The sequence below is a fragment of the Ornithorhynchus anatinus genome, chromosome 7, assembly GCF_004115215.2.
Source record: "Ornithorhynchus anatinus isolate Pmale09 chromosome 7, mOrnAna1.pri.v4, whole genome shotgun sequence".
NCBI lineage: Eukaryota > Metazoa > Chordata > Mammalia > Monotremata > Ornithorhynchidae > Ornithorhynchus > Ornithorhynchus anatinus.
In genome coordinates this window covers 79,036,334-79,048,551 of record NC_041734.1, presented here as the reverse complement: position 1 = coordinate 79,048,551, position 12,218 = coordinate 79,036,334, and the positions used below count along the sequence as shown (strand labels likewise).

Sequence of the window (12,218 nt, the reverse complement as noted above, 5' to 3'; positions counted from 1 at the left end):
GTTGGGGGGGTTCTCTCGTGCCGTCTCTCCCCACCCCCGACCCGCCCCCTCGGACCCGGTGTCTCTGGGGGAAGCCACGGGGGTCGTTCCGAGAGGGCGAGAGTAGGCCAGGCCGAGGCGTCGTCCGTCAGGTCCGTCTGGATCGTGTCCGGTCTGCCCGGGTGTTCCGGCCGTGGAGGGGCCTCGGTAGCGGCCGGAGGAGGATGGGGAGGTTGGGGGGGGAAAGAATCGAAGAAAAAAACCCCGGAAACCAAAAGCCGAAACCCCCAACGGGAGACAACCCCGCTAAAAACCAGAAAGTCCCGGGGGCGGGGAGAGGGTGGGTGGGTGGTTGTTTGTGGCGGGCGGAGGACTGGGTGGGGGGTGGAGGGGCGGGGGTGGGGGCTGGGGGGCTCCCCATTATCTCTGGTCCGCGTCCGCCGGGGGTCCCCGGGCCTTGTCGGGGCCGGCGGGGTCGTCGCCGTCCACTTTGTACATCTCGTCGGAGCCCTCCTCGCTCTCGTTCTCCTCCGACTCGGTGAGCAGCTCGTCGTCCTTGTACTCGGCCACGTCCACGGCGGCCCCCGGGTGGTCCTTGAGCTGGCCGTGGTGCTTCACGTGGTAGCGCTGGTTCTGGAAGAACTTGATGATGGTGTGCTTGGGCAGGTCCAGCTGGGCGGACAGGGTGTGGATGGCCTCCTGGTCCGGGTAGAGCCCCACGTCGTGGATGAAGCTCTGCAGGATGGCCAGGGCCTCCAGGGAGATCTTGGTGCGGGCCCGCGGCTTCTTGGGGCAGCCGTCCTCGGCCGAGGCGGAGGCCGGGGGTGGAGGAGCCGGGTGGGGAGGGGGCGCCTCCTCTCGCGGAGGGGAGCTCTCCTTGGACGGCTGCCGGTGAAGGGCCTGCGGACACGGGGAGCGAAGACGCGAGGGGCTCGGATGGCCGGACGGACCGAGCCGGAGACCGGTTTGGTCCCCCGGGGACCATGCCTCTTTCCTTCCCTTCCACCAGACATCCGCCGCCGCCCCTCCTGCCTCGTACCTCACCTCCCTTCTCTCCTTCCCCATCCCAGCCTGCACACTCCGCTCCCCTGCCGCCTCTAACCTCTCCACTGGGCCTCCATCTCGCCTGCCTCGCCACCAACCACTGGCCCAAGTCCTGCCTCTGGCCTGGAGCCGGCTCTCTCCTCTCATCTCGGCCCGGGCTCTACTGGCAGCTTTTGTCTCGACCTCCCACAGGTTGACTTCCTCCCGCTCCCAGCCCTTTTATTCATTCATTCAATTGTATTTATTGAGCGCTTACTGGGAGCAGAGCACTGTACTAAGCGCTAGGGAGAGTCCAGAACAACAAAGAACAGACACATTCTCTGTCCACAACGAGCTTACGGTCCAGAGTAGTTAGAGTCTCAGTGGTTAGAGCCCGGGCCCGGGAGTCAGAAGGACCTGGGTTCTCATCTCGGCTCCATCACCTGTCTGCTGGGTGACCTTGGGCAAGTCACTTCACTTCTCTGGGCCTCAGTTCCCTCAGCTGGAAAATGGGGATTAAGACTGGAGCCCCATGTGGGTCAGGGACTGTGTCCAACCTGATTAACGTAAATACCTCAGCACTGAGAACAGTGCTTGCCACATTCTAAGTGCTTAACGAGAACCAAAATTATCATTCTTATTCCTCCCCACCAGCTTCGGGCAGCAGCCCCTGAGCAGAAAGCTGACCTAGGTCCCCCCATCTCGCACGTGCACCCCAACCTGCTCGGGACCCCAGGGCCACTTGAGACACGGAAGCCTTTCCCGATTAAGTCCTCTTTTCCCCGGCTCCCTCTCCCTTCTGCGTCATCAGTGCATTTGGATCTGGACCCAGGATCCAAAACAGCACGGCCTTGCGGACAGAGTCCCGGCCTGGGAGTCGGAAGGACCTGAGTTCTAATCCCGGCTCCGCCATTTGTCTGTTGGGTGATTTTGGGTAAGTCACTTCACTTCTCTGTGCCTCAGTTATCTCGCCTGTAAAATGGGGATTAAGACTGGAAGTCCCATGTGGGACAGGAACTGTGTCCAATCGGAGTAGCCTGTATCCACCTCAGCTCTTAGTATAGAGAAGCGGCGTGGCTCAGTGGAAAGAGCCCGGGCTTTGGAGTCAGAGGTCATGGGTTCGAATCCCGGCTCGGCCACTTGTCAGCCGTGTGACTTTGGGCAAGTCACTTAACTTCTCGGTGCCTCAGTTACCTCATCTGTAAAATGGGGATTAAGACTGTGAGCCCCACGTGGGACAACCTGATTCCCCTGTGTCTACCCCAGTGCTTAGAACAGTGCTCGGCACATAGTAAGCACTTAACAAATACCAACATTATAGTTCCTGGCACATAGTAAGTGCTTAACAAATAGCATTTTTTGAAAAAAGAGGATGAGAATCCAGGCGCTTGTCTCCCAGGCTCAGGCTCTTTCCACTGGACCACACTGCTTCTTAACATTCATTCAATGGTATTTATTGAGTGCTAACTGTGTGCGGAGCACTGTACTAAGCGCTTAGGAGAGGACAATAGAAAAATAGACACCTTCCCTGCCCACAACAAGCCCACAATCTAGAGGGGCGAGACAGACATTAATATTAAAAAAAATGTGACAGATATGGACATAAGTGGTGTGGGGCTGAGAGGGGGGCGATGAATAAAGGGAGCAAGTCAAGGTGACGCAGAAGGGAGTGGGAGAAGAGGAAAGGAGGGCTTAGTCAGGGAAGTCCTCCTGGAGGAGATGGGCCTTCGACAAGGCTTCGAAAGCAGGGGGAGAGTAACTGCCTGTCAGATTTGAGGAGGGAGAAACCAAAGGTGGGTTCCCTGTCTACAGGGGTCCCGGAAATGGGCAGAGATGTGGGGGCTGCTAAATCAGTTAATCAATCAACCGCTACTTATTGATTGATTACTGTGGGCCGAACACAGTAAGTGCTTGGGAGAGCAAGTCAGTAAACCTTATTTGCTGAGTGCTTACTGTGTTCGGAGCACTATACTAAATGCTTGAGAATCAGTCACGCAGTCATTCAATCGTATTTACTGAGTGCTTCCCATGTGCTGAGCACTGTACTAGGCACTTGGGGGAGTCAGTCAATCAATTGTATTTATTGAGCACTTACCGCGTGCACAGCATTGTACTAAGTACTTGGGAGAGTCAATCAGTCAATTGTATTTATTGAGTGCTTACTATGTACAGAGCACTGTTCTAAATGCTTGGGAGAATCAGTCAAGCAGTCATTCAATTGTACTTATTGAGCATTTACCATGTGCAGAGCCCCGGACTAAGCACTACGGAGAGGAAACTACAACCATAAGCAGATGCGTATCCCTCCCCAACACACCCGCAGTGGGGGCAGAAGGCTCAAGCCGGGGGTCTGCGTGATTCTCACAGTGACTCTACCAGCTTGGACCACCCAAGAGGTTCCAAGAGAGCCCCTCTCCCCATCCACATGCCAGGCCCAGCTGGCCCACTGTGGCAAGCGGCTCAGGGATTTTGTGGCCAGTTTTCCCTCTCCCACCCGGTCTCCCAGCCTGCTCTCCAACCTGTGCTCCTGCCAGATAGAATAAAAGGCCTTGAATCGCCGCTGCTGCTCTTTCTGTTTTTGTGCAGTATCCCGAGGTCAAAACTCGGGAAAAATCCGTTATTAAAAAAAAAAAAACAACACCAAAAAAACTCCCCTTATCTATGAAGTGACGACAAATTGCAGGTGTTGGATTCCATCTGACTCGGGGCAGGTTTAATATACTTCAGTCTCCCTTTTCGATCGCTCTTAGCGGCTGGTGCTGGGGGGGAGGGATTAGAAAGAGAGTGGTGCTCAATCAAGGGAGACTGCGCTGAGCGGAATCGATACAGGTGTGCTGTGGGGGGAAAGTTGTGCGTTCAATTTCAGCCGGGCTCAGCCCGGGCTTCCTTTAATATTGCTGCCCAAACATCTCACAATTTTATTTTTTTTTTGATGGTATTTGTTAAGCGCTTACTATGTGCCAGGCACTGTTCTAAGTGCCGGGGTAAACACAAGCTAAGCAGGTTCGACACAATCCCTCTCCCTCATGGGGCCTCACAGTCTTAATCCCCATTTCACGGCTGAGGTAACTGAGGCACAGAGAAGTAAAGTGACTTGCCCAAGGTCCCACAGCAGGTAAGTGGCAGAGCCAGGATTAGAACCTAGGTCCTCTGACTCCCAGGCCCGGGATCTATCCACTAGGTCAGTGGAGGAAGAATCACTTCCTGGTGTCCAGTCTCCAAGCGCCGGCCTTGTCACGGATCTGCTCTGGTGACCGGAAACCTCTGGGGTCACTCTGGTGGTGGATAGAGCCCAGACCTGGGAGTCCGAAAGTCATGAGTTCTAATCCGGGCTCTGCCACAGGTCTGCTGTGAGGCCTTGGGAAAGTCACTTCATTTCTTTGGGCCTCAGTTCCCTCATCCCCCTGTAAAATGGGGATTACGACTGTGAGCCCCACGTGGGACAGGGTCTGTGTCCAACCCAAACTGCTTATATCCATCCCAGCATTTGGTGCAGTGCCTAGCACATAGTAAGTGCTTAATAAATGCCACTATTATTATTATCAATAGTAAGAACAGTGTTGATCTTGGCCCTTTCTTCGCTTTAGAATAGCAAATTGAGAGCTGCTAAATTAAGGCTTCAAGGAAAAAAATAAAATTCCCTTACCCCCTCCTACCTCACCTCACTATTCTCCTACTACAACCCTGTCCCACACTTTGTTCCTCTAATGCCAACCTTCTCACTGTACCTTGATCTCCTCTATCTCACCGCTGACCTCTCGCCCACATCCTACCTCTGTCCTGAAATGCCCTCCCTCCTCATCTCAGACATATAATTGCTCTATCCCACTTCAAAGCCTTATTGAAGGCACATCTCTTCCAAGAAGCTTTCTCTGACTAAGCCCTCCTCTCCTCTTCTCCCACTCCCTTCTGCGCCGCACTTATTTGCTCCTTCGTTCATCCTCCATCCCTTCCCCACGGCACATATGCATATTATTATTATTATTATTGTGCCGTCGAGTCATTTCCGATTCATAGCGACTCCATGGATCTTTCTCCAAAACGTCCTGTCCTCTGCCATAATCCGCAACCTTTCTAACGGTTCATCCCTTATCGTTGTTATGGTCTCTATCCATCTGTCTGCCAGCCCGCCTCTTCCACCTTTTCCCTGGACTTTTCCTAGCATTACTGTCTTCTCCAGAGAATCAGTCCTCCCAATTATGTGTCCAAAATATGCTAATCTAAGTCGAGTCATTAGGCCTTTCAAAGACCACTTTGGTTTAATTTGCTCCAAAATCCATTTGTTTGTCTTTTGGGCAGTTCATGGTATTCACAAAAGCCTTCTCCAACACTACATTTCCAAAGAATTGATGTTCTTTCTATCCCGTTTTTTCATTGTCCAGTTTTCAGATCCATACATTTTATACATCTGCCACATTTCTTTCTTTCTTTATATTAACGTCTGTCTCCCCCTCTAGACGGTGAGCTCATTGTGGGCAGGAATGTGTCTGTTTGTTGCTACATTGTACTCTCCCAAGCGCTTAGTACAATGCTTAGCAAAAAGTAAGCGCTCAATAAATAAGATTGAATGAATGAATTAATGACTGAATTAATGAATTCTCCAGGGGATTAAGCCTGTGAGGCCCCGAGAGAGGGATTGTGACCCACCTGCTTGGCTTGTATCTACCCCAGCGCTTAGAAGAGTGTCTGGTGCATAGTAAGCACTTCACAAATACCATTAAAAGAAGCCCCCAAATCCTGGTATTTCTGCGTGGCCACAAAAATGGCATTGTTGATGTGACTGTTTATTGTTGTACTGTCCTCTCCCCACTGCTTAGTTGAGTGCTCCGCACGCAGTAAACACTCAATAAATACAACTGAGAAGCAGAGTGGCTCAGAGGAAGGAGCACGGGCTCTGGAGTCAGAGGCCATGGGTTCGAATCCCAGCTCAGCCACTTGTCAGCTGTGTGACTGTGGGCAAGTCACTTCTCTGCGCCTCAGTTACCTCATCTGTAAAATGGGGATTAAGACTGTGAGCCCCACGTGGTACAACCTGATTCCCCTGTGTCTACCCCAGTGCTTAGAACAGTGCTCTGCACATAGTAAACACTTAACAAATACCAACATTATTATTATTAACTGACTGGCTGACTGAAGGGCCCAGGTTAGACCCACATTCAATCACCCTCATCTGAACTCAGCTCCAGAGCCTGGAATAAGCAAAGTGAACCTGACTCCGACATAATGTGAAGCCCTATGAGTATTTTAACATATTTGAATAATAATCCTCCTTTTCATCTGCCGCATTGTCTGGCCTGCCCTCCGAGTTTTCTTGCAGGTATTCTTTCAGGATACACAGAACAAAGGAACAAAGAGTTCCTCACCCTGGGGCCTAGCCCACCACACTGGAAGCCCTAAGAGTGCTGTCTACACAAATACAAACAAAAACAAAGCAGATTATCTTGCCAGGACTCTCTGAGCAAATGGATTGCTTGGTTTATTGTTGTTGGGGGTTTTTTTGGAAATCCTGAGAATAGAGCTCTAGTGAGAAGGAAAGTGATGTGATTCCTAAAGAAGGAGAATAAATGTGGATGGGAAGGAAAGTGGAAGTGGGGGGTTGGCATGACTGTGACAGTCAAGGAGCAAGGGATTCTGGGAATGTCCTGCCCACCCTCCCTCCATGAGGACCAGCAAGGCCGATTGGAAAGAGCCTAGGGCTGGGAGTCAGAGGACCTGGGCTCTAATGCCGTCTCTGCCGTGTGCTTGCAGTGAGACCTTGGGCAAGTCGTTTCACTTCTCTGGGCCTCAGGCACCTCATCTTTCAAATGGGGAGTCGATACATGTTCGCTCTCCTACTTAGACTGCGACCTCTGTGAGGAACAGGGACTGTTTCTGACCTTATTATCCTTTATCTCCCCCAGTGCTTAGAACAGTGCTTGACACACAGTAAGTGCTTAACCAATACCACAATCCCTTTAGACTGTAAACTCTTTGTGGGCAGGGAACGTGTCTGCTAACTCTGTTGTACTCTCTCAAGTGATCAGTATGCTCCTCTGCAAATAGTAAGCGCTCAATAAATACCACTGACTGAATGACGGCTTGATTGGGCCAAATTTCTTTTTCTGATTACTTTTTTTTGGTCTTCATTAAGCACTTACTCTGTGCAGGCAATGTACTAAAGCGTTGGGGTGGATACAAGCTGATCGGCTTGGACACAGTCCATGTCCCACAGGGGGATCACAGGCTTAATTTCCATCTTACAGATAGATTCCTTCTCACTCAACCTGAACCATTCCAGTCCAAAGAACCCTACTGATTCAGTTTGTACTCAGATGGAAGTGCTTCACTGGTCCCCAGATCCTCCTCATTTCAATCGATCGATAGCATGTACTGAGCGATTATTAATAATAATAATGTTGGTATTTGTTAAGTGCTTACAATGTGCAGAGCACTGTTCTAAGCGCTGGGGTAGATACAGGGTGATCAGGTTGACCCATGTGGGGCTCACAGTTTTAATCCCCAATTTCCAGATGTGGTAACTGAGGCATAGAGAAGTTAAGTGACTTGCCCACAGTCACACAGCTGCCAAGTGGCAGAGCTGGAATTCGAACCCATGACCTCTGACTCCCAAGCCCGGGCTCTTTTCCACTGAGCCATGCTGCTTCTCGTGTGCAGAGCAATGTACTAAATGCTTGACTACAGTATGTGCTTGTCTCAGAGCTTTTCCACCTCATTTGTTACCTTCCCAAGGTTGCTTTGTTTTATATTTATATCATTTCATTTTTCCTTCTGTGTCAGTCATCAATACTGTTATACTGGACTCTCCCCAGCGCTTAGCACAATGCTCTGCACAAAGAAAGCATTCAGTAAATACGACTGACATGCTCACTGGCTTATTTTTCATTGCTGAGCCCCTGGAGGGACAGGGAGTGTGTCTAACTCTCACAGGTGGATTTTCTTTCCGAAGTTTAGTACAGTGCCTGGCACACAGTTAACATTTAATGAATCTCTAGACTTCTCTTACAGTCCTCTAGACTCTAAACTCGTTATGGCCAGGGAATAAAACCCTGATTCTGTCACTGGCCTTTCCCAAGTGTTCAGTAAGCAAAGATAATTACTCTGCCCACCTTCGCCTTCAAGGACTTACTGAAGGCCCATTTCCAAGAGGCCTTCCCTGACTAAGCCCCCTTTTCCTTTTTCCCACTCCCTTCTGCGTCACCTTGACATGCTCCCTTTATTCATCTGCCCTCCCAGCCCCACACAACTTATGTCCATATCTCTCATTTATTTATTTATTCATTCATTTATATTAATCATCTCTCTCCCCCTCTAGACTGTAAGGTCATTGTGGGCAGGAAATGTGTCTGTTAATTGCTACACTGTACTCTCACAAGCACTTAATATGGTGGTCTGCAGACAGTAAGTGCTCAATAAATATGACTGAATGAATGAAATACCATTGACTGACTGAGTGACTGATTGATACTGATATTACTACAGTGATCAGAGATCGGAACTTTTGTGCTATTAAAAGAGCTGTGAGGCTCCTTGGCTCTTCGCAGGGGCCTAACTTGGATTTTTGTCCATCTGCTAATCAACACTATTTATTGAGTGCTTACTGTAAACAGCGCCCTGAACTAAGGGTTTAGAAGAGTACACTAAAACAGAGTAGACAGGCAGGTTCCCTGCCCATGATGACCTAATGAATGGTATTTCTTGAGTGCTTACTGTGTGTAGATTTGATAACGGAGAGGTCATTTAGGAGACAGCCAAACAAAGTAGTGTGGCCTCATGGAAAGAGACCAGGGAATCAGAGGACCCGAGTTCTAACCCCGGCTCCTCCTCTTGCCTTGGGCAAATCATTTCACTTCTGTGAAGTTTTTTCCCCTGGAAAATGGGAATCCAATACAGATTCTCCCTCCTACAAAGACTGTGAGAGCGTTTGGGACAGGGACTTGTCCAACCTGATCAACTTCTATCAACTCCAGCACTTACAACAGTACTTAAATATTACCCAGATTTTTATCAGTCTCCTCCAATCCTCTCCTCGGTTCCCTCAAATCTGGTTTCCTCCCCTTCAGTAAATCGAAACTGCCCTCTCAAAGGTCATCGGTGTTCTTCTTGACAAATCCAGAGGCTCAACTCCATTCTAATCCTCCTCAACCTCTCGCGGCCTTTAATGCTGTTGACCACCTCCACGATCCCGGGCTTGGGAGTCAGAGGTCGGGGGTTCTAATCCCGCCTCCGCCACTTGTCAGTTGTGTGACTTTGGGCAAATCATTTAACTTCTCTATGCCTCAGTTATCTCATTTGTAAAACAGGGATTAGGACTGTGAGCCTCATAGGGGACAATCTGATAACCTTGTATCTACCCCAACATTTAGAACACTGCTTGGCACATAGTAAGCGCTTAGCAAATCTCATTAACATCATCATTATCATTCTCCTGGAAACATTATCCAACTTTGGCTTCACTAACACTGTCCTCTCGTGGTTCGCCTCATCTCTCTGGCCATTCATTCTCAGTCTCCTTCTCCGGCTCCTTCCCTGCCTCCCATCCCCTAATTGTGGGGTCCCTCAAGGTGCAGTTCTGGGTCCCCTTCTATTCTCTATCGACGCCCACTCTCTTGGAAAACTTGTTCACTCCCATGGCTTCAACTACCACCTCTCTGCAGGTGATAACCAAATCTACTTCTCCAACCCTGATCTCTCTCCCTCTCTGCAGTCTCGTATTTCCTCCTGCCTTCAGGACACCTCTACTTGGCAGTTCAACTGACTCCTAAAACTTAACACATCCAAAACGGAACTCCTCATATTCCCACCCAAATCCTGCCCTTCCCTTGACTTTCCCATCACTGTAGAAAGCACCACCATCCTCCCTGTTTCACAAGCCCATAACCTTGGGGTTACTCCCTCTCATTCACCTCTCTCATTAAACCTACAGATTCAATCTGTCACCAAATCCTGTTGAGTTAACCTCCACGTCATTGCTAAAATCCACCTCCTCTCCATCCAAACTACCATTTTAATTCAATCACTTATCCTAACCCACCTTGATTTCTGCATCCCCACTCCAGTCAATACTTCACTCTGCTGCCCGGATCATTTTGTTGCAAAACTGTTCTGGCCATGTTTCCCCACTCCTCAAGAACCTCCAGTGGTTGCCCACCCAACTCATTCATTCAATCATATTTATTGAGCGCTTAGTGTACAAGTGCTCGAGAGAGTATAATACTCTCTCAACAAAGCACTGTTAAACGCAATGAAGAAACCCTTGGTGAAAACTCCAAGAGATTTATTTTATCAATCAATCAATCAATCAATGGTATTTATTGAGTGCTTACCTTGTGTAGAGCACTGTACTGAGCACTTGAGAGAATACAACAGAGTTGGTAGACCCGATCTCTGCCTACGAGGAGCTTAGAATCAAACAATCAGTTGTATTTATTGAGCACGAATTGTGTACCCATTGCTGTACTAAGCGCTTGGGAGAGTACAAGGGAGTTGGTAGACACCCTCTCAGCCCACAGGGAGCTTACAATCAATCAATCATTCATTCGTATTTACTGAGCACCAGTATGTGCAGATCACTGTGCTAAGCGCTTGGGAGAGTCCACAACAATACACCAACTTTTATCTCATCCACCAGCTTCAAGGGAAAATTCCTAGTGCATGCAGATTGCTGCCCGCCCTGCAAAATCCAAAAATATGAATTCAGCCTTTTCCCAAATGCTGAAAAAGATGTGGGGAAGGAGGCAGAAAGAATTGGAAGCAGGGAGTCCAGTACAGAAAAGAAGGGAGTGCGAAGCACACATATCTGGAAAGTTATTGGTTATTCAACTGTATTTATTGAGCACTTACTTTATGCAGAGCACTGTACTAAGCGCTTGGTTATTCTGTATTAGTGGACCTGTTCATGGGATGGTCTCTCTTGATTACAAATGTAACATCCACCACATTCTTTAGCTTCTACCAGCAAACATACAACCCAGGTGGAAGCTCCGATTGGGATTTTTATGAAAACAGACTGTAAGCTCCTTGTGGGCAGGGAACATATCTACCAACTCTGTTATACTGTCCTCTCCCAAAAGTTTAGTTCATTCCATTGTATTTATTGCACGCTTACTTTGTGTAATGTACTAAGCACTTAGGAGACTGTGATGCAACAATAAACAAGTTATTGCATTGCACAAAGTAATGTGATATGTATTAAGCGCTTACTATGTGCCAGGGACTGTACTAAGTCACTGGAGTAGATTAGACTGTAAGCCCGTCATTGGGCCGGGATTGTCTCTGTTGATGAATTGTACATTCCAAGCGCTTACTACAGTGCTGCAGTGTGGCTCAGTGGAAAGAGCACGGGCTTTGGAGTCAGAGGTCATGAGTTCGAATCCCGACTCGGCCACTTGTCAGCTGTGTGACTTTGGGCAAGTCACTTAACTTCTCTGGGCCTCAATCACCTCATCTGTAAAATGGGGATTAAGACTGTGAGCCCCCATGTGGGACAACCTGATTCCCCTATGTCTACCCCAGCGCTTAGAACAGTGCTCGGCACATAGTAAGCGCTTAACAAATACCAACATTATTATTATTATTGCTGTGCACATAGTAAGCGCTCATTAAATACTATTGAATGAATGACAAGCAAATCGCGTTGAACGCAGTCTCTGTCCCACGTGGGGCTCACAGTCTCAATCCCCATTTTGCAGATGAGGTCCCTGAGGCCCCGAGAAGTGAAGTGACTTGCCCAAGGTCACCCAGCAGACAAATGGCGAAGCGCTCAAGTGAGCGCTGGATAAATAGCACTGATTGACTGGCTGACTCTAGGAGGAGCGCGTCTCCTGAGCCAGCTTCGGCAGCTGCTCCTAGAAAACGGGATTAGATTGAGGATGGTGGTATTGTGAGGGAGGTTTTCTCCCAGGCTGGCAGGCCGGTAGTGCCCTTCTGTTCCACAAGTGGCCTCGGCATGGCTTCCTACAGGGAAGTACTTCGATCTTGGCAAGAGTAGTGGCCGGTGCCACTATACATCTCCACACATACACAGCTATCACCCTTCTGGTCCACACTTCACTCTGCTGCCCGGATCATTTTTCGACAAAAACGTTCAGAGGGTATCACCCCGCTCCTTAAAAAATGCCAGTGGTTGCCCATCCACCTCTGCATCGAACAAAAATTCCTCACTATTGGCTGTAAAGCAGTACACCGTCTCGGCCCCTCCTACCTCACCTCGCTTCTCT

At 49.2% G+C, this 12,218-nt stretch overlaps 1 protein-coding gene across 1 annotated transcript in view; it reads right to left on the bottom strand.

The window, feature by feature from the left end:
- Nucleotides 1-375: 375 nt before the first annotated feature.
- Nucleotides 376-12,218, bottom strand: part of SATB2 (SATB homeobox 2) — a 188,458-nt gene continuing 176,615 nt past the window's right edge. The window contains exon 12 of the mRNA XM_029069788.2: nt 376-879. Coding sequence (XP_028925621.1) covers nt 400-879 — 480 coding nt within the window. The 3' untranslated portion in view covers nt 376-399. The remainder of the gene's footprint in view (nt 880-12,218) is intronic.